This window comes from Oncorhynchus mykiss, chromosome 12 (genome assembly GCF_057628025.1).
Source record: "Oncorhynchus mykiss isolate SJ-2025 chromosome 12, ASM5762802v1, whole genome shotgun sequence".
Classification (NCBI taxonomy): Eukaryota; Metazoa; Chordata; class Actinopteri; order Salmoniformes; family Salmonidae; genus Oncorhynchus; species Oncorhynchus mykiss.
The window spans coordinates 67,305,902-67,332,554 of NC_143033.1; the positions used below are offsets into that span (position 1 = coordinate 67,305,902).

Genomic DNA, 26,653 nt, shown 5'->3' on the forward strand with positions numbered 1-26,653 from the left:
TTTAATAATGGAAAAATGGATGTAAAAATGTATCACTAGCCACTTTAAACAATGCCACTTAATATCATGTTTATATACCCTACATTACATCTCATATGTATATACTGTACCCTATACCATCTACTGCATCTTGCCATCTTTATGTTATACATGTATCACTAGCCACTTTAAACAATGCCACTTTTATGTTTACATACCCTACATTACATCTCATATGTATATACTGTACCCTATACCATCAACTGCATCTTGCCATCTTTATGTTATACATGTATCACTAGCCACTTTAAACAATGCCACTTTTATGTTTACATACCCTACATTACTCATCTCATATGTATATACTGTACTCTATACCATCTACTGCATCTTGCCTATGGCGTTCTGTACCATCACTCATTCATGTATCTTTATGTACATATTGTTCATCCCTTTACACTTGTGTGTATAAGGTAGTTGTTGTGGAATTGTTAGGTTAGATTACTCGTTGGTTATTACTGCATTGTCGGAACTAGAAGCACAAGCATTTCGCTACACTCGCAATAACATTTGCTAACTATGTGTATGTGACTAATAAAATTGGATTTTGATTGGAATTAGAACAAATGAAAGAAATTCATGAAAGGACTAGATGGATAACAATGTACATGCATGGAAAATAAGATCTGTACAACTTGGTGTACATGTCTGTATGAAGGCTGTATAGAAAGACCATTGCATGGTGAATATTCCCTGTTGTCTCATAGTGAGATAACAGTACAGACTTGATGAAGGCTCTACTGGCTGTTGGATGCAGTTGGATGCTGAAGTTGGATGCTGAATGTACTCTTGAACTCTCTCTCAAATAGATCCTTCAATCTTTCGCCCATCACACAGAACTCTGCATTATCCTTCAGAGAAAAGACAGACACATTTGTATAGAAAACATAATAAACTAGTAATGCATAAAACACAACTAATTTAGCCTAATTCATATTTGTTATGGATTAAAAAAAGACACATTGTTAAAGTGTTATTCATGCATTAGCACAATTCCAAGATTTGTTCAAAATAATGTTGCCCTAAGTCTTCACATTGGATGTAGTGCAGTCTTACCCTGTTAAATGTGGCACAGTTGGTGAAGATAAGCAACACATCAGACACAAAGTGTTGCACTGACTGGTAGAGATTCTGCTGCAGCTTCTCCACAACCCTGTCCAGCCATATAGGGGTCTTTATCACACTGGTGTAGTTTTTCACCTGGCAATGAAACATACAGACGGAGATAAACTCAGCAAAAAAATTAAAATCCCTTTTTCAGGACCCTATCTTTCCAAGATCATCTGTAAAAGTACAAATAACTTCACAGATCTTCATTGTAAAGGGTTTAAACATCGTTTCCCATGCTTGTTCAATTAACCATCAACAATGAATGAACATGCACCTGTGGAACAGTCGTTAAGACACTAACAGCTTACAGATGGTAGGCAATTAAGGTCACAGTTATGAAAACTGAGGACACTAAAGAAGCCTTTCTACTGACTCTGAATTACACCAAAAGAAAAATGACCAGAGTCCCTGCTCATCTGCATGAACGTGCCTTAGGCATGCTGCAAGGAGGCATGAGGACTGCAGATGTGGCCAGGGCAATAAATTGCAATGTCCGTACTGTGAGACGCCTAATACAGAGCTACAGGGAGACAGGACGGACAGCTGATCGTCCTCGCAGTGGCAGACCACGTGTAACAACACCTGCACAGGACCGGTACGTCCAAACATCACACCTGCGGGACAGGTACAGGATGGCAACTGATGGGTCAAATTGAGATCATGATAGGGGCTGCACCAAATGTTTGATGTATTATAATAATTGATTATGCTTATTTTGTATTAATAGAAGGGGAGGGGCTATGGTATGGGACCCCTCCTCTACGTTTATATGGTCCTAGACTACAGATTAACAATATATATATATTCATTGTAAGGTTTTAGAATTGTTCCACAGTCTTTTCTAAGTCTCTGCCTCTTATTAAGAAATGGTCTGTGAGAAAGCATTTCAAAGATAAACAAAGAGCCCTTACAGGGAAGTAGAAGAGATAAGAGGCTAGTCAGACATACCTCTATAAATCAACTTGTGGGAGTAGACATTTACTGCTGAGGCCTTATAAAACACTGGAACTATTGTATCTCTTGCAAGTTTGTATAGCTGTGTATGCATGAGCTTGGTCTGAGGAGTAGCAGGTAATGACGTATGCAGTGACATCACAGGGGGTTAACTACAAGCATTATAAAAGCAACTTGGACTTTTCCTATGGTGCAGAACTCATGAGACATCAGTTATATGTGTGATATTTGATCTTTGACTTCTGTCTACAGCTATATTTGGATTAAAATGGTTAGGGTTTATAAGTGCACGTTTTGAGTGTTCCTTATTTGTTATTAAGTAAATAAAACACAGCACAGGAAAATGGAACCAACTCAACAACAACTGCCGAGTTACACCAGGAACGCACAATCCCTCCATCAGTGCTCAGACTGTCCTCAATAGGCTGACAGAAGCTGGACTGAGGGCTTGTAGACCTGTTGTAAGGCAGGTCCTCACCAGACATCACTGGCAACAACATTGCCTATGGGCACAAACCCACCGTCGCTGGCCAGACAGGACTGGCAAAAAGTGCTATTCATAGACCAGTCACGTTTTTGTCTCACCAGGGGTGATGGTCGGATTCGTTACACCGAGGCCTGTACTCTGGAGCGGGATCGATTTGGAGGTGGAGGGTCCGTCATTGTCTGGGGCGGTGTGTCACAGCATCATCGGACTGAGCTTGTTGTCATTGCAGGCAATCTCAATGCTGTGTGTTACAGTGAAGACATCCTCCTCCCTCATGTGGTACCCTTCCTGCAGGTTCATCCTGACATGATCCTCCAGTATGACAATGCCACCAGCCATACTGCTCGTTCTGTGCGTGATTTCCTGCAAGACAGGAATGTCAGTGTTCTGCCATGGCCAGCGATGAGCCCGGATCTCAATCCCATTGAGCACGTCTGGGACCTGTTGGATCGGAGGGTGAGGGCTAGGGCCATTCGCCCCAGAAATGTCCAGGAACTTGCAGGTGCCTTGGTGGAGTGGGGTGACATCTCACAGCAAGAACTGGCAAATTTGGTGCAGTCCATGAGGAGGAGATGCACTGCAGTACTTACATTTTGATTTTGATCTCCCCCCTTTGTTCAGGGACACATTCAATTTCTGTTAGTCCAATGTCTGTGGAACTTGTTTAGTTTATGTCCCAGTTGTTGAATCTTATTTTCATACAAATATTTACACACAGACACACACACACACACACACACACACACACACACACACACACACACACACACACGGGAGAGAGAGAGAACCATGCAAACTTACATTGATACAAGGATCTGCCACAATGATGTGGTCCTTGTCAGCTTGGTATAGACACAGCAGGAGGTACTGGCATTCCTGTCAGAGTAAACACACATTTATGTGACTAGTCAAAGATTGTTTACATTTAAGTGAATCATTATTTAATGTCAAGTATATATTGACGGTTATAATGGACAGACTGACAGATAGATATATAGATAGATTGGTCCAATTGCCTGTCAATCAATGAAACAATGGTAGCAGTCATTTGTTCAGGCTCCTTACCAGTAGGTGGTCAGAGATTCGGCAGGTCAAGGCTTCCTGGTAAGTCTTTTGACTGGGGTAACGCCACGGCTGACTGGCCCTCAGTACACAAAATGTGCACACCCACGGAAGATTATCCCTATGATTACACACACACACACTAAGCTGACAGCTAAGTTTACCTACACAGAACAAACAGACCTCTCTTGTATCAATCTCACTCTCTCATCAACTGTTCTCACCCCAGCATAGTGTCATCCACATTAGGAAGATGACATCTCTGATGGAAGGAGCGAGGACACTCATCACAGCATATCAAGCTACCCTGGCTTCTACAGATGAAGCACTCGTCATCGTTATCCTGATCATGCTGCCAAGACAGAGAAGAGAGGAAGGTAAGAAGGAATTGGAAACAAACAAGCACCAACTGCCTGTTTGTGTGTTAAATACCGTACAGATTGATTTCCCACACCCTCGGGTGTAAAACAAGGAGACTCCTGATCACCGATCCTGTTTGCTATGTTTATTAATGATTTGACAAAATAAATGTAAAAGTTAAATACTAGAGTAAGATATATAATGGTGAAATGCTGATTATATTATTTTGATGGCAGAAACTGAACAAGACCTGCGGAAAATGTTATTAAGTACGGCCAATTGGTGTAAAAGATGGAGACTCGTGATCAATAAAAACATTTTAAAAACTTCAAATGCATTTTAGAATACCGAGTAATAAGAGAAGTGTTTTTCAGTTTTAGTGGAGAAATTCTTGAGTTTACTAGCAATGACAAATATTTGGGTATTTATTTTGGTGAACATATGACTTTCTTCGGCACATCTGACCTGGCTGATTCAGCAAGTAGAGCTCTTGGGGGAGTCATAGGAAGAACAAAACCACTCAAAGATATTAGCTATGCCACTTATTCCAAACTGTAGCATACATGTGTATGTCTCATGTTCTATTCAGGAGGAGTGTGGGATGCTAAGAGGTATCTCAAAGCAGTACATGATTTTTTGCTTACGTGATTTTTTTCCCCCACAAGTTTGCGCAATAACTGGGGACATGGTGAGATGGAAGGCCTGCATGGTGAGACTTTGGAATAGACTGTGGGATATGCCAATTGCCAGAATACCCATCAAAGTTTTTCAATGGGATCTCTTCATATGGGCAACTGAAATGTCTGAACATTGCTAGCAGTCTGACATTGACCATTTCTTTGAAAACAATTTAAGGGAGACATAGATGCTCTTTTAATATATATATTTTTAGGGGGTAGATCAGCTTTAATATTGCAGATACATTGATAGAAGCCACAATCTAATTGTCTGCATCATTTTCAATCCCCCATATATTTGTGGGTAAATATACAGTACCAGTCAAAAGTTTGGACACTCCTATTCATTCAAGGGTATTGAGTATTTTCTACATTGTAGAATAACAGTGAAGACATCAAAACTATGAAATAACACATATGGAATCATGTTATAACGACACAGGGCGAGACCCAGATACAGACACCGGAGGCAGATGGTTCGGGTCTCTGATATTTATTGAAAAACAAGGGGCAAGCAAGAGACAGGTCGAGGACAGGCAAAAGTTCATAAACCAGGTCAGAGTCCAAAAGGTATGGGGCGGCAGGCAGGCTCGAGGTCAGGGCAGACTGAATGGTCATGCAGGCAGGTTCAGTGTCCGGGCAGAGAAAGGGTCAGAACCAGGAGAAGTAGAAAAACAGACTAGGAAACCATGAGCACGGAAAAACATGCTGGTTGACTTGACAAGACAAGATGAACTGGCAACAGACAGACAGAAGACACCGGTATAAATACACAGGGAATAACGGGAACAAATGGGAGACACCTGGTGGGGGGTGGAGACAAGCAAAAGACAGGTGAAGCAGATCAGGGTGTGACACATATAGTAACCAAAAAAGTGTTAAATCAAAATATATTTTAGCACAAATAAAGAAAAACTCTGAAATGAGTAGGTGTGTCCAAACTTTCGACTGGTACTGTGTATTTGTCATATACTGTATTTTCATTTATTATTTTCCCCTAACCCTATCATCCCTCCCCTAATTGGAGTAAACTAATAGACAACAATACATTCGCTTCTAATTCCAGTTTATACATACTCTATACATTTTACAGACACAGTATATTTGACATTAGTTATCTTAATTTGTATTTATTGTTTGTCCCACCCTTTAGCTCCCCTCAACCCCTCCAATCTATCTCTGAACACACTCCAGTTTTGTGGTGATATCTCACAAAAGTCCTGAACCCTTCTATTCTCGTAGTTCCTACAGATTGAAGATATCAAAAAAAAATTACAAGTATTATTATACTATTGATCAATTTTAGTAGGACTTTTCAAATCACCCAGCAGTGCTATTTGCAGAGTTAGCTCCAGGTAAATGTTGTAATTCATCCATTCCTGAATCTGCAACCAAAAACAAGCTAGGTATGGGCAGTACCAAAAAGAAAGGTGATCTAATGATTCTGCCTCTTCGCAGCAAAATCTGCAGAACTGGGATGGTTGTATCCCCCATATAATTTATATAACATTCTATTGGATGTAAGAATTGTATATAATAATTTAAATTGAAAAGGTTTTGAATCCGGTTGTCATTTTGTGAATTAGTTGACAAACCATTGGTCCTTAAATGAAACTGGTATACTTTTTATTTATCACAATTTTCTTTCAACCAATTTTGACAGACAAGTTCCTTACCTTCTCCCCCTTCCACTTGCCTCTTCCATTTTTGGGGACTTAGACACTATTAAAAAAAACAACTGACGACGCAATATGAAAATAAATGGGTGGATGAGATTAAGCATCAACCCAAATTGAGAACCTTCTGTTAGATTAAGGGTGAATTCGTGTGTGAGAGATATATTATGTACAACCTACCTAAAAGCAAGAGATCCCTATGTGCACATGTAAGATCAGGGATATTGCCTCTGCGTATTTAAACAGGTGGGTGAAATGGAAGAGAAAAGCCTAACTATTGTGACCTCGAAGAGATAGAGAATAATATTTATTTGATCCTTTATTGCCCTTTCTACCACGATACGCTTGCCCTTATTCCAGAAAGTCCACCAAATATACCCTGGCATTACTGTATGTGGCTGAACGATGAGGAGAAACTGGAACAGTTTTTGTCCATTGTGTATTTCCGTTTGCTGAATTGTTTTGATAAAAGCCTAGAAGAAAAAGGGTGACCTATTATTAAATTTAAAAAATATTCAGCCCCAGACAACTAGCAAAGTGCATATATGTATATTCAGTGCATTCGGAAAGTATTCAGACCCCTTCACCTTTTCCACATTTTGTAACATTATAGCCTTATTCTAAAATGTATTCAATTGTTTTTATCCCTCATCAATCTACACACATTACCCCATAATGATGAAGCAAAATCAGGTTCTTAGAAATGTTTGCAAATGTATTCAAAATAGAAAACGGAAAGATCACATTTATATAAGTATTCAGACCCTTTACTCAGTACGTTGTTGAATCACATTTGGCACCGATTACAGCCTCCTGCCTTCATGGGTATGACACTACAAGCTTGGCACACCTGTATTTGCGGAGTTTCTCCCATTCTTCTCTGCAGATCCTCTCAAGTTCTCTCAGGTTGGAAGGGGAGCGTCACTGAACAGCCATTTTCAGTTCTCTTCAGAGATGTTCGATCTGATTCAAGTCCGGGCTCTGGCTGGGGTACTCAAGGACATTAAGATACTTTTCCTGAAACCACTACTTCGTTGTCTTGGATGTATGCTTAGGGTTGTTGTCCTGTCAGACTGAGGCGAAGGTTCACCTTCCAAGGTCCTAAGTGCTCTGGAGCAGGATTTCATCAAGGATCTCTCTGTATTTTGCTCCGTTCTCTCGACCCCGACTAGTCTACCAGTTCCTGATGCTGAAAAACATCCCCACAGCATGATGCTGCCACCACGCTTCATCCGTAGGGATGGTATTGGCCAGGTGATGAGCAGTGCCTGATTACCTCCTGACGTGACGCTTGACATTCAGGCCAAAGAGTTCAATCTTGTTTCATCAGACCAAAGAATCTTGTATTTCATGGTCTGAGAGTCCTTTAGGTGCCTTTTGGCAAACTAGTACACTGTCAACTGTGGGACCTTACCTGGACGTGTGTGTCTTTCCAAATCATGTCCAATCAATTGAATTTACCACAGGCGGACTCCAATCAATTTGTAGAAACATCAAGAATGATCAATGGAACCAGGATGCACCTGAGCTCATTTTCGAGTCTCATAGCAAAGGGTCTGAATACGTACAGTCGGAAGTTTACATACACTTGGGTCATTAAAACTCGTTTTTCAACCACTCCACAAATTTCTTGTTAACAAACAAAAGTTTTGGTAAGTCGGTTAGGACATCTACTTTGCGCATGACACAAGTCATTTTTCCAACAATTGTTTACAGACAGATTATTTCACTTATAATTCACTGTATCACAACTCAAGTGGGTCAGAAATGTACATACACTAAGTTGACTGTGCATTTAAACTGCTTGGAAAATTCCAGAAATTATGTCATGGCTTTAGAAGCTTCTGATAGGCTAATTGACATAATTTGAGTCGATTGGAGGTGTACCTGTGGATGTATTTCAAGGCCAACCTTCAAACTCAGTGCCTCCTTGCTTAACATCATGGGAAAATCTAAATAAATCAGCCATGACCTCAGAAAAAAAATTGTAGACCTCCACACATCTGGTTCATCCTTGGGAGCAATTTCCAAACGCCTGAAGGTACCACGTTCATCTGTACAAACAATAGTATGCAAGTATAAACACCATGGGACCACGCAGCCATCATAACGCTCAGGAGGAGACACGTTCTGTCTCCTAAAGATGAACGTACTTTGGTGCGAAAAGTGCAAATCAATCCCAGAACAACAGCAAAGGACCTTGTGAAGATGCTGGAGGAAACAGGTACAAAAGTATCTATATCCAGAGTAAACAAGTTCTGTATCGACATAACCTAAAAGGCCTCTCAGCAAGGAAGAAGCCACTGCTCCAAAACCGCCATAAAAAAAGCCAGACTACTGTTTGCAACTGCACATGGGGATAAAGATTGTAATTTTTGGAGAAATGTTCTCTGGTCTGATGAAACAAAAATAGAACTGTTTGGCCATAATGACCATTATTATGTTTGGAGGAAAAAGGGGGAGGCTTGCAAGCCGAAGAACACCATTCCAACCGTGAAGCACGGGGGTGGCAGCATCATGTTGTGGGGGTGCTTTGCTGCAGGAGAGACTGGTGCACTTCACAAAATAGATGGCATCATGTGGTAGGAAAATTATGTGGATATATTGAAGCAACATGTCAAGACTTCAGTCAGGAAGTTAAAGCTTGGTCGCAAATGGGTCTTACAAATGGACAATGACCCCAAGCATACTTCCAAATTTGTGGCAAAATGGCTTAAGGACAACAAAGTCAAGGAATTGGAGTGGCTATCACAAAGCCCTGACCTCAATCCCATAGAAAATTTGTGGGCAGAACTGAAAAAGCTTGTGCGAGCAAGGAGGCCTACAAACCTGACTCAGTTACACCAGCTCTGTCAGGAGGAATGGGCCAAAATTCACCCAAGTTATTGTGGGAAGCTTGTGGAAGGCTACACGAAACGTTTGACCCAAGTTAAACAATTTAAAGGCAATGCTACCAAATACTAATTGAGTGTATGTAAACTTCTGACCTACTGTGAATGCGATGAAATAAATAATTCTCTCTACAATTATTCTGACATTTCACATTCTTAAAATAAAGTGGTGATCCTAACTGACCTAAGACAAGGATTTTTTACTAGGATTAAATGTCAGGAATTGTGAAAAACTGAGTTTAAATGTATTTGGCTAGGGTGTATGTAAACTTCCTACTTCAACTGTATGTAAATAAGGTATTTCTATTTTTATTTTTTAATACATTCACAAAAATGTAACTTCGTCATGATGGGGTACTGGGTGTAGATTGATGAGGTTTTTTTTATTCAATCCATTTTAGAATAAGGCTGTAAGGTAACAAAATGTGGGAAAAGTGAAGGGGTCTGAATACTTTCCAAATGCACTGTAGATTGTGTACAGGCCTGTCTCACACTTGAATCTTCTCTTTTTCGAGACCAGGTTTAAACACCTTCTGTTTAATTTTTCTGTATTTATTTTTATAATTTTTACTGATCTAGGGTTATTATTATTATTGCTTGTATAACCTTATCTACTATTATGTACTGATTTATTTATGCTGCACAGAACACAAGAATAATTATCACTCAGTTATCACTGTCAATCATTGTAATGTTTGTTTTCAGTCAATTAACACAAAAATGTAATTAATGAATTTTGTTCATTCATTCATCATCCCCTATTCAGTGATGTTGAGAAACATCTTGGAATTTCATTATTAAAACTGCAGCATTCATTTAAACTCTGTGATTGGCTGATTGGTAAGTGGGTGCCGCTGTGTTTGTGAGGGTCGAGGGGGAAACTTACCCTGTCTTTGGCTGTAGGGCTGCACAGCTTGCACTTACACAGGAGAGAGTGAATGACCAAGATCTTACTCTGAAAATGAGAAAAAAACGAAGACCTTTTTGAAGAAGATAAATGTTTTCATCACAGGTCCTTAAAGACCTGGCAGACTATCTTAATAAGTCATTCCTTGTACAGTAGGTTGGTAAGTGCCAAATACACATTATTTTCTTATAATTTTTTCTTCCTCTCTTCCTCTCTGTTCTCCTTCCCTCTGTACCTCGATTAGGAGGCTGAGTGGTTTCCCGTCCCACTGGATGTCGTTCATCCAGGAGGGATCTTCCAGATTTGACTCCCCCTTCACAAACTCCACCGGGGTCATCCAGCGCAGCTCCGTACGGATGCTCTTTCCACACGACCCTGGGGCAACAGAGAAGATAGGGGCAGAAGGACAAACTCAAATGAATCCAATATGGGTCACTACAGCTGACCAGAGTGACATAGGGCTATGGTAAAATAACCTGTAGTGTATTATCTATAATATTACGATTATTTTTGTGGGGACATTTTCAGTACAAGTGCCGGTTTTAGTCAGTCAGCACATTTTTGACCATAGTCCCTGTACAGACAGACAATGTGCACATACAGAGCAGAGAGCAACATATGACAACTAACACTTAGTGCGAAGACAGAAAGAGCAATAACACAATAAGCAACCAAACAAAAGACAGAAAATTAACAAACCAAATCTACACACCTCACAAACTACAGACAGGTTGAGTGTTGCACAGTTACGTGTGTCTGAAGGCAGTGAGTTCCAGACATGGGAAGCTCTCACATTGAAAGCCGTCTGACTGAAGGTGCTTTTCCTTAAGGGAACTATATAGTCACCTCTCATGGCAGACCTTGTGGATCTGCTGAAATGGGTTTTCTGCTTGATAAAAGCACTAAGTGGGGTCAGTATTTGAGGTGCAGCCAGAGAAAGAGGGTTGCCAACGTAAAAGTGTCTCCAGTAAAATTTGTACCTGATGCAAACCGATCCTTATGTAGCATTCCATTGATGGCTCCACAGGTAACTTTGAAAACAGACTTCTTCACACCACAATGGCTGCCTCCTGTACTGCTCTCTCCAGCAGTGTTTGCCTGATCTCTTCTCTCTCCTTCCTCTCTTTCCTGCTCAGCTTCTTTTTCCTCCTCATCATCCTCCTCAGATTCTGAAGTAAAGATAAATAAAGAGGTTTAGGGAAAGATGGTTTACTATATAAGTGTAAAGGGTCAGGCCTGTGTTATTCACAAAACCATATAACAACAAAAACACAACGTTAGAGAGACAACACCATCCCCTTTACCAGATAGTCATGTCTAAAGGATTCAGAAAAAATCCATTGAGTTGTGATTGGTGTACATACCTGTGATTGAGCCCGCTGATTGGTTGAAGGGATAGCGTGCTCTCTTGGCCTAGATTTGAGAAAAGGGACAGACCAGTTGTACATATATCAGTTACATAATAGAGTCTTTATATAATATGGTAAGAACATGGACAAATAAATTATCATTGGCCAAAGTATGATCACGCACAGTAAATATAAATTCATGCCCGTATAAATGTCAAAATATCAACAGCTAAGGCTAAGCTATTGTCAAGTTTAGACAACATGTACTGAGATGCTATGACGATGCAGCGCTTAACCTATAGTCAAATGAAGTGTGGCTGTTAATCCAGAGGATGTGGTATATTGAAAGTTTGGTCTCCTACCTGTGCACTCTTTCTTCTTTTAAAGTCTGGTGAAGTTAAATGGCCTTCCTGAGGTGGGTGGGATGGTGAAATGAAGGGGGAGAGAAGGGGGAACAGACATGCCATTCAGTCACTCAACACTTAAAATAAATGTCAGTGAAATACCTGTACAGTTAGTTTCTTTACAGAAAAATAAAAAGGGTATAATGTGTAGCTATAGTTTGTTGCTCTGTCTGTCCCAATTTTCTGCTATATGTATGATAAACTGATATGCTTCCCCGGAGACCGGGGTTGGTTGTCTTACGGTTTGGTTGTCACAGTGCTAATTACTCCCAATCTAAATGGAGCTGTGTAATATTTATTACATTAAAATGTGTGAATTCTTTGAAAGAACTCATCCACCTGGTCGATTCATGTCAGCATGACAAAATATTGAGGTGTTTTATGTTTTTCATATTTTTTAAAATTATTTAGTATATGATTGAATTATACGAATATCAGTTGAAAAGGGGTCAAGGGAGAGAAATATTTGAAACCTATTTATCTCGCTCTGCTGTTTGCATCTCGATAGCTGTCTCTGAAATGGCAAGGGGCTGAAGCTCATTGGATAGAACTCGAATTGCTAGGGGGCTTGCCCACATTGGTCTAAATGTAGGGGAAATTACACCACACAGATCCCAGTAAACAATCCCTTTTATACTATGGATTTCATGACTAATTGAGGTAATAGAGTCAAACTGCTTATAGGTTATGCATGTGTGAACTACACATTGACACATCCTGCCCAAAGCGGGAGGTTGAAAAAAAAAAAAAGCTTACTAGTCGCCAAAGTTCCGAAGCATGTCTATAATTCAACCAATGAAAGCCTCCCGAGTGGCGCAGTGGACTAAGACACTGCACCGCAGTGCTATAGGCGTCACTACAGACCTGGGTTTGATCCCGGGCTGTATCACAACCAGCCATGATTGGGTGTCCCATAGGGCGGCGCACATTTGGCCCCAATGTCATCCGGGCCAAAGGAGGGAGGGTTTGGCTGGGGGGCTTTACTTGGCTCATCGTGCTCTATCAACTCCTTGTGGCGGGCCGGGCGCCTGCAGGCTGGTGTACAGTGTTTCCTCTGACACATTGGTGCGGTTTGCTTCTGGGTTAAGCGGGCGGGTGTTAAGAAGTGCGATTGGGTGGGTCATGTTTCAGAGGACGCATGGCTCGACCTTCGCCTCACAAGCCGGTTGGGGAGTTGGAGCGATGGGAAGTTGGAGCGATGAAATGGGAAAGAAAAAGGGGGTAAATATATTTTTAAAAATTAAATGCTTGGCTATTTCTATGAACGTGTTTGCTAGATTGTTTCACTTCTTGTTACAAAAGTAATAAGCTACTAGCAAACATTGTGACAACCAACCCCATACTGTGTGACATCCAACCCCACGATGGGGCTGGTTGTAACAAGTGGGAAGAGTGTGTTTGATGGCGCATCAAATCGAATTACATTTTATTTGTTACGCTTCGTAAACAACAGGTGTAGACTAACTAATGGATCCATTTCCAACCACGTAGAATTAAAGATAATTAGGTAATTGAGGTAGCTATGTAGTGTAGGTAGGGGTAAAGTGATTAGGCAACAGGATAAATAGACAGTAGCAGCAGCGTATGTGTGAAAGTGTCTGTGTGTGTTAAGGATTAACATGAGAAACCGGGATCCGGAACACTCTTCACATTTCCCCCCCAAAATATAATGACATTTTCCCGCAACATGAGCAGCATCAGATTAGCAAAAAATAAAATAGCACATTATCCTAGCAGGTTGTTGCATGGAAACCTTTAGCCTAGCACATTTACTTCAAGGTGGCGCAGTATTTCCCGGGACTCTCAGGATAATTATGAATTATTCCAGGTATTGAACATTGGTAGATTCCCTGGAAAATATTCATCCCCATTGGGTGTATGTAGTGTGTGTGTATGTGTGTCGGGTGTCAGTGTAAGTATGTGTGAATGTGTGGGTAGAGCCCAGTTTGTCTGGGTAGCCATTTGATTAGCTATTTAGCAGTCTTGTTTAGAAGTCTTATGGCTTGGGGGTAGAAGCTGTTCAGGGTCCTGTTGGTTCCAGACTTGGTGCATTGGTACCATTTCCTGTGCGGTAACAGAGTGAACAGTCTATGGCTTGGGTGGCTGGGGTCTTTGGAAAAATGTTAGGCCTTTCTCTGACACCGACTGGTATAGAGGTCCTTGATGGCAGGGAGCTCGGGCCCAGTGATGTACTGAGCCGCAAACACTACTTTCTGTAGCACCTTGGAGTCAGATGCCAAGCAGTTGCCATACCAAGCGGTTATGCAGCCAGTCAATATGCTCTCAATAGTGCAGCTGTAAAACTTTTTGAGGATCTAAGGGACCATAACAAATATTTTCAGCCTCCTGAGGGCTAAGAGGCATTGTCGTGCCCTCTTCACTACTGTGTTGGTGTGTTTCGACCATGATAGATCCTTAGGAAGCGCACACCCCTGATGGGCCCCATGTTGTTGCCTACCCTCACCACCTGGGGGCGTCCTGTCAAATCAAATCAAATCAAATTTATTTATATAGCCCTTCGTACATCAGCTGATATCTCAAAGTGCTGTACAGAAACCCAGCCTAAAACCCCAAACAGCAAGCAATGCAGGTGTAGAAGCACGGTGGCTAGGAAAAATTCCCTAGAAAGGCCAAAACCTAGGAAGAAACCTAGAGAGGAACCAGGCTATGTGGGGTGGCCAGTCCTCTTCTGGCTGTGCCGGGTGGAGATTATAATAGAACATGGCCAAGATGTTCAAATGTTCATAAATGACCAGCATGGTCCAATAATAATAAGGCAGAACAGTTGAAACTGGAGCAGCAGCACGGCCAGGTGGACTGGGGACAGCAAGGAGTCATCATGTCAGGTGGTCCTGAGGCATGGTCCTAGGGCTCAGGTCCTCCGAGAGAGAGAAAGAAAGAGAGAAAGAGAGAATTAGAGAGAGCACACTTAAATTCACACAGGACACCGAATAGGACAGGAGAAGTACTCCAGATATAACAAACTGACCCTAGCCCCCCGACACATAAACTACTGCAGCATAAATACTGGAGGCTGAGACAGGAGGGGTCAGGAGACACTGTGGCCCCATCCGAGGACACCCCCGGACAGGACCAAACAGTAAGAATATAACCCCACCCACTTTGCCAAAGCACAGCCCCCACACCACTAGAGGGATATCTTCAACCACCAACTTATCATCCTGAGACAAGGCCGAGTATAGCCCACAAAGATCTCCGCCACGGCACAACCCAAGGGGGGGGGGGCGCCAACCCAGACAGGAAGATCACATCAGTGACTCAACCCACTCAAGTGACACACCCCTCCCAGGGACGTTATGAAAGAGCCCCAGTAAGCCAGTGACTCAGCCCCTGTAATAGGGTTAGAGGCAGAGAATCCCAGTGGAAAGAGGGGAACCGGCCAGGCAGAGACAGCAAGGGCGGTTCGTTGCTCCAGAGCCTTTCCGTTCACCTTCCCACTCCTGGGCCAGACTACACTCAATCATATGACCCACTGAAGAGATGAGTCTTCAGTAAAGACTTAAAGGTTGAGACCGAGTTTGCGTCTCTTACATGGGTAGGCAGACCATTCCATAAAAAATTATCTCTATAGGAGAAAGCCCTGCCTCCAGCTGTTTGCTTAGAAATTCTAGGGACAATTAGGAGGCCTGCGTCTTGTGACCGTAGCGTACGTGTATGTATGTATGGCAGGACCAAATCAGAGAGATAGGTAGGAGCAAGCCCATGTAATGCTTTGTAGGTTAGCAGTAAAACCTTGAAATCAGCCCTTGCCTTGACAGGAAGCCAGTGTAGGGAGGCTAGCACTGGAGTAATATGATCAATTTTTTGGGTTCTAGTCAGGATTCTAGCAGCCGTATTTAGCACTAACTGAAGTTTATTTAGTGCTTTATCCGGGTAGCCGGAAAGTAGAGCTTTGCAGTAGTCTAACCTAGAAGTGACAAAAGCATGGATTAATTTTTCTGCATCATTTTTGGACAGAAGGTTTCTGTCAGGAAGTTCATGGTCCAGTTGCAGAGAGAGGTGTTCAGTCCTAGGGTCCTTTGCTTATTGATGAGCTTCGAGGGCACTATGGTGTTGAACTCTGAGCTGTAGTCAATGAACAGCATTCTCAAGTAGGTGTTCCTTTTGTCCAAGTGGGAAAGGTAGTGTGGAGTGCATAAGAGATTGCGTCGTCTGTGTATCTGTTGGGGCGGTATGCACATTGGCGTGGGTCCAGGGTGTCTGGGATGATGATGTTGAGGTGAGCCATGACCAGCCTTTCAAAGCATTTCATGGCTACTTTTTAACTCAGGCTCCCAGCATTAGGGAACATCCTGCGCCCACCTAGAAAATCTATGGGCTAAAAAACCTAGCTAAACAACATTAACTGACATGGACTAGTTGATCTGACGAGGAAAACTGATGATGCACAGCCCAATGTCTAAGTTTCACCTTTCAAAAGTAAGTTGACATCCGGAGTTCCAAAAAAATATGTATGTGAACACACTTTCCAGCTGGTTAGTGCATTTTCTGAGTATGCGTCCTGGTAAACTGTCCGGCCCTGCGACCTTGTGAATATTAACCTGTTTAAAGGTCTTACAGTGACTCCGTGTTGGAATAAGATGAGGCTAAAAAGGGTCCCCATTTCAACCCGACCTTGGTGTTTCTCCTAATATTGAAAAGTCTTGTAAAATATGCTGGTGCTGAGAAATACACACGAGAGTAAAAAGTGTGACAACCAACCCCAGTCTCCCCTATATGATATTGTATATGATATAGACCTATATATATATCCCAGAGTGTAGTAGTGTATGGCAACATTGTCCAAATAACATAGGCCTGATTAGAGTATGAAAAGTGACCAAGCTGTTCAACTTTTCTGTGTTTTATTTGATGATTTTAAATCAATTGTATCCACGTCTGGTTGAATTGTGTTTTTAATGGTCAAATAAATCTAATTCAAATATATGCTGTACCTGGATCAGTTTTCCCAGATTGGTGTCTCTACAGCGGATACTGTACTTCCAGTTCTTTCTGCTCTTCTTCACCCCAAACTCCTCAAAGCCACTTGGGGTGAACCAGCGACCCTGGACCACAATGCACCTCTCCCCTGAAACAAACCAATGAGGAAGTCAGACATCATACACACCACCACAAATGAAATACAATGCAAAGTCAAATAGACTGTAGTACACATGTGCCTGACTGCAATTGAAACCTGGGTCTCCTGCACATCACAATACTGTGTTAACCCACTAAAGACTATATACATACAGATCTGGGCCCGTATCCACAAAGGGTCTCAGAGTAGAACATTAATTGTAAGTGCTGATGGGTAAACATAAAAGCTATGCATTTAGTCATAAAAGTCACACCATGTCGGCAGATACTTTGTACACCTCATAAACTGTCCTAACCAGTTAAGGGTTATCAGCAGGTGTCTTGGTAATGGAAAATGCAGCAAGTCTGTGGTTCCTGCCCCACATGCAACTATTTTGGAGTTGTTAAAATAATGTTTTAATATTTTTTTATGATCAATCCATAAATAATATAGACCTACTGTTCATGTAACAGTATGTCTTGAGCTTTTGACAACGATTTCACGAGGCCTAATCTACAAGTATATATATATATATATACTTATAAACACTAGGCTAATAAATAAACCAGTTTTTCTGTTATTTCAAGTTATCCATTTGGAGAGCAACATCACTTTGTTACAAAAAAATATGTCTACATTGGGCATGCCTATAAATTTGGCAATTGAAGGCATCTAGAGCTTATGTTGACTTGTGTTCGATGGATATGATAGACCGTTCAAACGTTGTATGCAACATTATCGGCAAGTGACTTGATGTCTCCTGTGGCAAAGCAATTCAGAGTTGTTAAATGGGAGTGACGAGTGTGTTGATATAAAGGTAATCTTGTGAAAATAATTAACTTTTAGAAACCATCAGAATAATAAAAAAAACAGGTTATATTTGCCAACATATTAGAGTAGGAAAAGTGATCGTGCCAACTTTTTACTTTTGCAACATTTGGCTACAGTCAGATTCGGCGTGGTTGTCTGAAGCGCGTTACCTATAGAGTTCACATCTGGCAATGTCTCATCACGATTGGTTATTCCCCATCATTTGCAACATTGTCAATGAGCATCATCACTATATTTCCTTTGCTCAAAATGTTGCGATTCCCCGCTGAGATAAACTTGATTTTAATCCTGGCTCAGAATTTGTCTGGGCAGTATTTTATATCCTAAAACCTACTGTGAGTTGTCTTTTGTTGTTTTAATTTTTTTTGTTTTAACAGGATCCCTAGGACCTTTTCTGAGATGCTTTGTGGACATGGGCTCTGGTCTCTGGGTTGGATAAATTGAACCACTCTCAAATTCATCAAATGCGCTATGGGTGCAAAGACTGAACATCCATACTATTAACATTCTAGTTTTAACCATGTTTTGAGGGTATATAGTGTGTGTTTACATTTACTTTGTTAACAAACATTGGAGTTAAACAAGCTTATATTTTGTTCTGATGGGGTAAGACAGTTGAACTAAGCTCATGAGGCATTTGTAAGTTCTATTCGTCAACAATCAATTGATACATATCATAAATGTCCAAAAATGGATGTAGCAACTGCAGATTGCCCCTTTAAGGTCTCAGGCACGGTTATTGGGACCAAACCACATCCACCGTTACACAGAAACACAGAGAATCACATCACATTAAGTACATTGTTACGACCTACCTTTGGCCAGCTTGTTCCTGATGAGAATGCCTTCTTTGTCCCCACAGGTGACTGGGAGCTGGGTCTTGTAGATGGGCCAGGTCCAGATGTCATCTTTCTCCCCCTTCCTGGAAGGAAAACCTGCATGGGGACACATTCCGGACAAACATTAAGATGTGACTTGAAATTAAAAATAAACATATTTCACCCCCCAAAAAGGTTACAGAGGGAGTTTAGACTTTCTGACTCAAGTCCTCCTCTTTCCCAGAAGGCAGCATGAATCCTGGGACTCACAGTTGGTCGGACTCTGAACTTTCCTCTTCTGACTGGGGTTGGACTGGGTGGATGTGCTGGGCTGCTCCTCCTCAGCACTCTCACTTCTCTCTTTCTCTTTACTATTTTTCCTTCTTGTCTTCTCCTCCTCTTCTACTTCCTCTGAAGCCTTCTTCTTATCCTCCTCTTTCTCCTCTTCCTCATCCTCCTCTTCTCCTTCAGCTGAAGCCTTCTTTTTATCCTCCTCCTCCTCTTCCTTCTCCACCTTCTTTGGCAGTTTCTCATAGAATGTGAACGACCCTGAATGGGATTGGAGGCAACATTTAGTAAACCATGCAACCTAAATAATTTACAACTAATTAAAACAAATAGAATATAAATTTGACAGGGCATTGAACCTCAACTTCTAAGTATCCACCATTGTGGTTACATTTATATTAAACTAGGAATTATAATTATATACTGATATTAACTTATGCAAACGAATGCCATAATAATACAATAATAAGAGTGAAGACTCCAGAACTGACCGTCCAGCAGGCGGTTTCGGAGCAGGCGTAACGTGGGGTACTGCTGCAGGAGGTGGTCCCTGAACACACAGTTCCAGAACACCTTGATGCTGTTGGGCCTCTCTGCCTCCACCCAGTCCAACACCTGGTACACACCCTTCTCCCTCAGCTCCTTACTCCTCATCCGAATCAGCTTCTGCAGGAGTGGTCAAATACAAAACTATGGTCCAATTTGTGAGGGTTGTCAAATTAAGGCTGGAGTGGAGTGATAGACTTGATTCTCTAGAAGCAACCACCACCTCAATAAGTTCCTGTGACAGACAGGAATTTATGGACACACATCAGGCCTTATGAATCAATGATCATCAACTCCAATTTCCACTCGTACAATAACATTCTGAGACCTGTTACTACCAGCTAGCAATAGGACAGTAACTGGTGTTAGTGTACACAGTACACTCAAGAGCATACAAAATAGGATAAATAATTTTACCAAATCAATTCTGTAGACTACAATTTGTTTTGTTACACAGTTTAATCAGGGTTTTATTCAGTAGTGTAGTATAGCACAGTACAATACAGTACAGTATAGTTTACTTCAGTAGAGTACAGTTGAGAACAGTCAGTAAAGTGTAATACATTAGAGTACAGTCCAGTTTAATTCAGTAGAGTACAGTTTAGTTCAGTAGAGTACATTAGAGTAAAGTAGGGTACAATACAGTACTATACTCTACTGTGCTCTGCTGTATTGAACTATACTTTACTTTTATTTACTGTACTGTACTCTGCTGTGCTCTACATTACTGCACTGTGCTGTCCAAACCTGTGAAACATAGATGTCTATGATAGGTTGAAAAATCTGAACCAATCATAGACATCTGTCAATGTTTGGGCCAAAGCCGGACAGGACCACTTCTGAACCAATTGTAGATGTCTATGTTTAGGCCAAATAAAGGCCTTCCTCGACTAGATGTCTGTGGACGTTGAAATCAAGGCCAGTAATCTGAACCAAACATTGACGTCTGTGATTGGTTCCGATTTGGTCCAATCCAGACCCCCCCCCCCCCCCCAAGGGGACAAAAAGGACACACAAAAAAACATCTAAAAGACGTCGGCGTGGGTCCGTGGTTGATAGGATGTAACTTGCTTAAACTTTGAGTGGGCGGGTGTATGAATAGAAATTTAGCAGTCCAGTCTACTGCTCTCACCTTGTACATTTCTTCCGGAATGAGGTGGTGGTCTCGGAGCTGGTTAAGAAATGTGTGTGGTTGCTCCATGCACGACATCTCTGTCCTACTACAGCGGAAAAACCGCAGTAACTCCTCATCTGTCAGAAAATCCATTGGCGCAGACGCAACTGCCACTCTTCAATACAGTTTTCTTTGTCGAAACAAAATCCAGTATTTACCAGGTCACTGAATATTATTAATAGTTGAATAATGAACGATCCTGTTCGTATTGGGTTGCATATATATACACTGAAAAATTAAAGTTTGATTGACATTGTGTGGACTATTTACATTTCAATACAGGCCCCGGGCGGATTGATTCATTCAGACGAATGCACATACCGATAGACGCGCGTCTGGAAGAAGGACGTAGAGGACGTAATGAAAACGTTTTCAACTGTAGGCCAACAAGTTGTTATTAAAGTTATTTTCAAAGATTTTATAGATATCCCGCAAGCACGGAAGTACACTTCAAGTGATGTTTGGAAAGTGAAAGTGTTCATGTGATTTCATATGAGCCACAAGGGGAGAGGCTATAGATTGTTTAACTCATTGGTCTATATTTGAGGAGCTCCGTGGACCCTCCTTGTTCGGAAGTAATTTAGCCATTGTAGCCATTGGCAAAAGGGTTGACAGATCTCGCTGAAATGTCTAGCCCAAATACCACTCATCACTGGACCACAAGGCATGGAAACGAGCCCATTTTTTTCTGCAGTAAGTGAGGAGTTGCCACCGTTCCCCATAACATTATCGAGGGAATAAAGAAGGTAATATCAACATAACTTGTAAAGACATAAGAAGCAAAATTCGGTTTTCCATCAAAACAATCATTATTGAGAGCTAACTTGACGAACAAAGGAATTTAAGGAATTTAAATGAAAAGTAGAAGAACAATGATACATCTTACTCCCTTCTAGCCAACCACAAAATAAAACCACAGATAAATTAGAAAATCTGAACTCATTAATGGTGGTTGCGTTGACTGTCTTTGCTGGTAAAATAAGCAAGAGACAGGAGTGATCACTGAGCAGTCATATTAACTAACTCTTCTAAGAAAGGAGTCGTCTTTGATTTAACACCTTATCAAGCACAATGGCGCGATGCCACTGTACCACCACTGTCAACGGAAAGTTTGAACTGTCACTCGTGCAGCTACTTAGTGGAATGCAGGATAGGGGGTAACGTTAGCTAGGTAGAAAAGGTCAAAATGTATATATATATTGCGATCGCGTTGCTAACTTAGCTGCTTGTCAACTGCAATGTAAACTCTTGGGATAACTAAAACTAAGAGACACTGTAATACATTGGTTGATGTTAAATTGTATTAAATCAGAGCAATCAAAACGGCACAAATCAGGCTTCTTATGAAGGTAGCTAGCAACGGTTTACTCCATACCATGGCCTGGTTAGCCAGATCCAGATGTTGAGACGTGTTAACCTGCGGCCATGGTCTGTTCCCCCCCCCCCCCTCAGTCTTATGCAGTTATTTGTTTGCAACCAGGCTGTGCCCTGCCTCCTAGAGTTTGTTTAGCAGACGAGGAAAGAAGCCAGACACACGCAGATTTATCTAACTAAGCCATATGTATTATCATTTGGATGCTGATCCAGCCTCTCCAACTAATATGTGTTTTTGTGTGTGTGTATGTGTATACATTTCTCTCTTGTCCGCATAAAAGTATTATAAATAAAAAAATATATATATCCTTCTTCACAACAGCTTCAGATATAAAGGACAAATTCTGCATCATATGATTCATCTACAGCAGGCAGGTCAAGATCAGGGGACCATGTTAAAGCTAGGACAATAGCCACACCTTCAATTCCTCTAGGAATCGATTGAGAAACATTGATTTAAATCATGTGAATAAACTACTGCTAGCTACTGTTCATAGATGCCTTTGGACATTTTTTTTCCTCACACAAACATTATTTGTTTTGCTTTTCAGGAAGATGATAAAATGCACAATGAGCCTAGAAGACCCCTCTGCAGTGCAAGCACCAGTCCAAGCACAAATTGAGAGACACCCAAGAACTCCAGAAGGAGAGTTCATCCCAGTGTGAATGATTATTATTATTCGACCATGCTGATCATTTATGAACATTTGAACATCTTGGCCATGTTCTGTTATAATCTCCACCCGGCACAGCCAGAAGAGGACTGGCCATCCCACATATGCTCTCTCTAATTCTCTCTTTCTTTCTCTCTCTCGGAGGACCTGAGCCCTAGGACCATGCCCCAGGAATACCTGACATGATGACTCCTTGCTGTCCCCAGTCCACCTGACTGTGTTGCTGCTCCAGTTTCAACTATTCTGCCTTATTATTATTCGACCATGCTGGTCATTTATGAACATTTGAACATCTTGACCATGTTTTGTTATAATCTCCACCCGGCACAGCCAGAAGAGGACTGGCCACCCCACATAGCCTGGTTCCTCTCTAGGTTTCTTCCTAGGTTTTGGCCTTTCTAGGGAGTTTTTCCTAGCCACGTGCTTCTTCACCTGCATTGCTTGCTGTTTGGGGTTTTAGGCTGGGTTTCTGTACAGCACTTTGAGATATCAGCTGATGTACGAAGGGCTATATAAAAAAATAAATTTGATTTGATTTGATCAGGCAAAGGAGGTCTACACAGAAATTATTACTTGTCTACAAAAACTAGCACCCACAGCCACAAAGTCTGATCCTCTGTTTGGACTACCACCCAGGACAATGGATTGGATCCCAGTAGGCGACCCAAAACAACGGCGCCGCAGACGGAGCGGTCTTCTGGTCAGGCTCCGTAGACGGGCACATCGCTTACCTCTCCTGAGTATACTATTCGCAAATGTCCAGTCTCTTGACAACAAGGTAGACGAAATTCGAGCAAGGATTGCCTTCCAGAGAGACATCAGCGATTGTAACATTCTTAGTTTCACGGAAACATGGCTCACTCGGGATTCATTATCAGAGTCGGTAGAGCCACCCGGTTTCTTCACACATCACGCCGAAAGAAACAAACATCTCTCTGGTAAGAAGAAGGGAGGGGGTGTATGCCTTATGATTAACGAGTCGTGGTGTGCAACATACAGGAACTCAAGTCCTTTTGTTCACCTGACCTAGAATTCCTTACGATCAAATGTCAACCGCATTATCTACCAAGAGAATTCTCTTTAAGTATAATCACAGCCGTGTATATCCCCTCCCAAGACACCTCGACGGCCCTGAAAGAACTTCATTGGACTCTATGTAAATTGGAAACCACATATCCTGAGGATGCATTTATTGTAGCTGGGGATTTTAACAAGGCTAATCTGAAAACAAGGCTCCCTAAATTGTATCAGCATATCAAATGCGCGACCCGGTCTGGCACAACTCTGGATCATTGCTACTCTAATTTCTGCGACACATACAAAGCCCTTCCTTGCCCTCCTTTCGGCAAATCTGACCACGACTCCATTTTGTTGCTCCCAGCCTATAGACAGAAACTAAAACAGGAAACGCCCGTGCTCAGGTCTGTTCAATGCTGGTCCGACCAATCTGATTCCATGCTTCAAGATTTCTTCGATCACATGGACTGGGATATGTTCCAGATGGCATCGGACAACAAAATTGATGTATACCCTGATTCGGTGTACAAGTTTATTAGCAAGTGCATCGGTGATGTGGTACCCACGGTGACTATTAAAACCTTCCCCAACCAGAAACCGTAATACACTACATGTTATTTTACCATAGCCCCATGTCACTCTGGTCAGCTGTAATGCGCCATATGTAATATATATTAAGGTTATAATAGGGTTTCATTTGAGTTTTTCCTTTTGTCCCTATTTTCTCTGTTGTAAGAATGTAAGAATTCTGTTCATCGATTACAGCTCAGCATTTAACACCATAGTACCCTCCAAACGCGTCATTAAGCTCGAGAACCTGGGTCTCGACCCCGCCCTGGGCAACTGGGTCCTGGACTTTGACGGACCGCCCCCAGGTGGTGAGTGTAGGAAACAACATCTCCACCCCGCTGATCCTCAACACTGGGGCCCCACAAGGGTGCATTATCAGCCCTCTCCTGTACTCCCTGTTCACTCATGACTGCGTGGCCATGCACGCCTCCAACTCAATCATCAAGTTTGCAGACGACACTACAGTGGTAGGCTTGATTACCAACAACGACGAGATGGCCTACAGGGAGAAAGTTAGGGCCCTCGGAGTGTGGCGTCAGGAAAATAACCTCAACATCAACAAAACAAAGGAGATGATCGTGGACTTCAGGAAACAGAAGAGGGATCACTCCCCTATCCACATCGACGGGATAGTAGTGGAGAAGGTGGAAGGTTTTAAGTTCCTCGGGGTACACATCACTTTTACAGATGCACAATCAAGAGCATCCTGTCGGGCTGTATCACCGCCTGGTACGGCAACTGCTCCGCCCACAACCGTAAGGCTCTCCAGAGGGTAGTGAGGTCTGCACAACGCATCACCAGGGGCAAACTACCTGCCCTCCAAGACACCTACACCACCCGATGTCACAGGAAGGCCAAAAAGATCATCAAGGACAACAACCACCCGAGCCACTACCTGTTCACCCCGCTATCTTCCAGAAGGCGAGGTCAGTACAGGTGCATCAAAGCTGGGACCGAGAGACTGAAAAACAGCTTCTATCTCAAGGCCATCAGACTGTTAAACAGCCATCACTAACATTGAGTGGCTGCTGCCAACATAGACTCAATCTCTAGCCACTTTAAAAATGAATAATTTGATGTAATAAATGTATCACTAGTCACTTTAAACAATGCCACTTTATATAATGTTTACATACCCTACATTACTCATCTCATATGTATATACTGTACTCTATACCATCTACTGCATCTTGCCTATGCCGTTCGGCCTCATCCATATATTTATATGTACATATTCTTAATCATTCCTTTACACTTGTGTGTGTATAAGGTAGTTGTTGTGAAATTGTTAGATTACTTGTTAGATATTACTGCATGGTCGGAACTAGAAGCACAAGTATTTCGCTACACTCGCATTAACATCTGCTAACCATGTGTATGTGACAAATAACATTTGATTTGATCTGCAGTTTTTGGTCTTCGACCAAGGGGATGTTACTAACACTTCGATACATTGCCAAAAGTGGACATCTAGAAATTGCTGAGATATTGAAATGTTTAATGATATGTTTATTGGTGTTTATATGTATTTGTTGTGCATACAGTGCATTTGGAAAGTATTCAGACCCCTTAACTTTTTCCACATTTTGTTACATTACAGCCTTATTCTAAAATGTATTAAATATATTTTTCCCCACATCAATCTACAAACAATACCCTATAAATACAAGGCAAAAACAGGTGTTTAGACATTTTTGCAAATGTATGTATATGTATATATATATATATATATATATATATATATATATATATATATATATATATATAAGTAACTTAATTTATGTCCCCCCCAACTGCCCTGAATACTTCTGTTTATCCTACAGCTATTGTATGCAGTAATCATGTGCCTATGAACCAGAGTAACACTGTTAGCACTGAGGTGGTGTGCCCTAGTAGGAAGTCCACTGTGTGCAGCTCACCGTGCACTATCAGCTCCAATGTAAATAACATGAGCAAGTCTACTTCTGATAAGCTTCCCAGTAAAGCATTGAAAACAATCAAGCAACCCAGAAAAATGCTAAAGATAGGCTACATGTGTTAACATATGCTAAGAAACAAGGTTCATGAAGTCAATAACTTGCTTGTAACAGATGACATTCGTATTCTGACTCTCTGAAACTCACTTAGATAATACATTTCATGATACAGTCGTACCAATACATGTTTATAACATTTACCGGAAAGACAGAAATGCCAATGGGTCGGTGTTGCGGTCTTTATTCAGAACCACATTCCTGTAAAGATTCGAAAGGATGTCATGTTAAATACTGTAGAAGTAATATGGCTACAGGTTCATCTGCCTCATGTGAAGCCCATTCTTGTGGGAAGCTGCTGTAAGGGTTCTCATCCTCCTCTTCTGAGGAGG

At 41.6% G+C, this 26,653-nt stretch overlaps 1 protein-coding gene and 1 long non-coding RNA gene across 2 annotated transcripts; one reads left to right on the top strand and one right to left on the bottom strand.

Moving 5' to 3' along the window:
• On the bottom strand, positions 1–21,167 carry LOC110538933 (uncharacterized). The gene is made up of 15 exons (XM_036938065.2): positions 20,612–21,167; positions 19,425–19,599; positions 18,916–19,194; positions 18,643–18,762; positions 16,872–17,005; positions 11,875–11,922; positions 11,528–11,576; positions 11,144–11,332; positions 10,399–10,538; positions 10,143–10,211; positions 3,877–4,004; positions 3,656–3,773; positions 3,392–3,466; positions 1,096–1,239; positions 1–890 (listed from the first exon to the last, which is right to left on the bottom strand). The coding sequence occupies exons 1-15, from the start codon at positions 20,744–20,746 to the stop codon at positions 777–779; spliced, it is 1,917 nt and encodes a 638-aa protein (XP_036793960.2). The 5' UTR covers positions 20,747–21,167; the 3' UTR covers positions 1–776.
• LOC149979290 (uncharacterized) lies at positions 21,112–25,924 on the top strand. The gene is made up of 2 exons (XR_016485195.1): positions 21,112–21,399; positions 22,579–25,924. It is a non-coding gene; the product is annotated as an uncharacterized LOC149979290 (long non-coding RNA).
• Positions 25,925–26,653: the final 729 nt, after the last annotated feature.

Coding starts and splice junctions, on each gene's coding strand:
- LOC110538933 (XM_036938065.2), bottom strand. CDS start 20,746: ATGGATTTTCTGACAGATGAGGAGTTACTGCGGTTTTTCCGCTGTAGT. Junction 18,763..18,915: donor AGTTCAGAGTCCGACCAACT/GTGAGTCCCAGG, acceptor GTCCCCATGCAG/GTTTTCCTTCCAGGAAGGGG. Junction 1,240..3,391: donor TGGCAGATCCTTGTATCAAT/GTAAGTTTGCAT, acceptor TTTCATTGCCAG/GTGAAAAACTACACCAGTGT.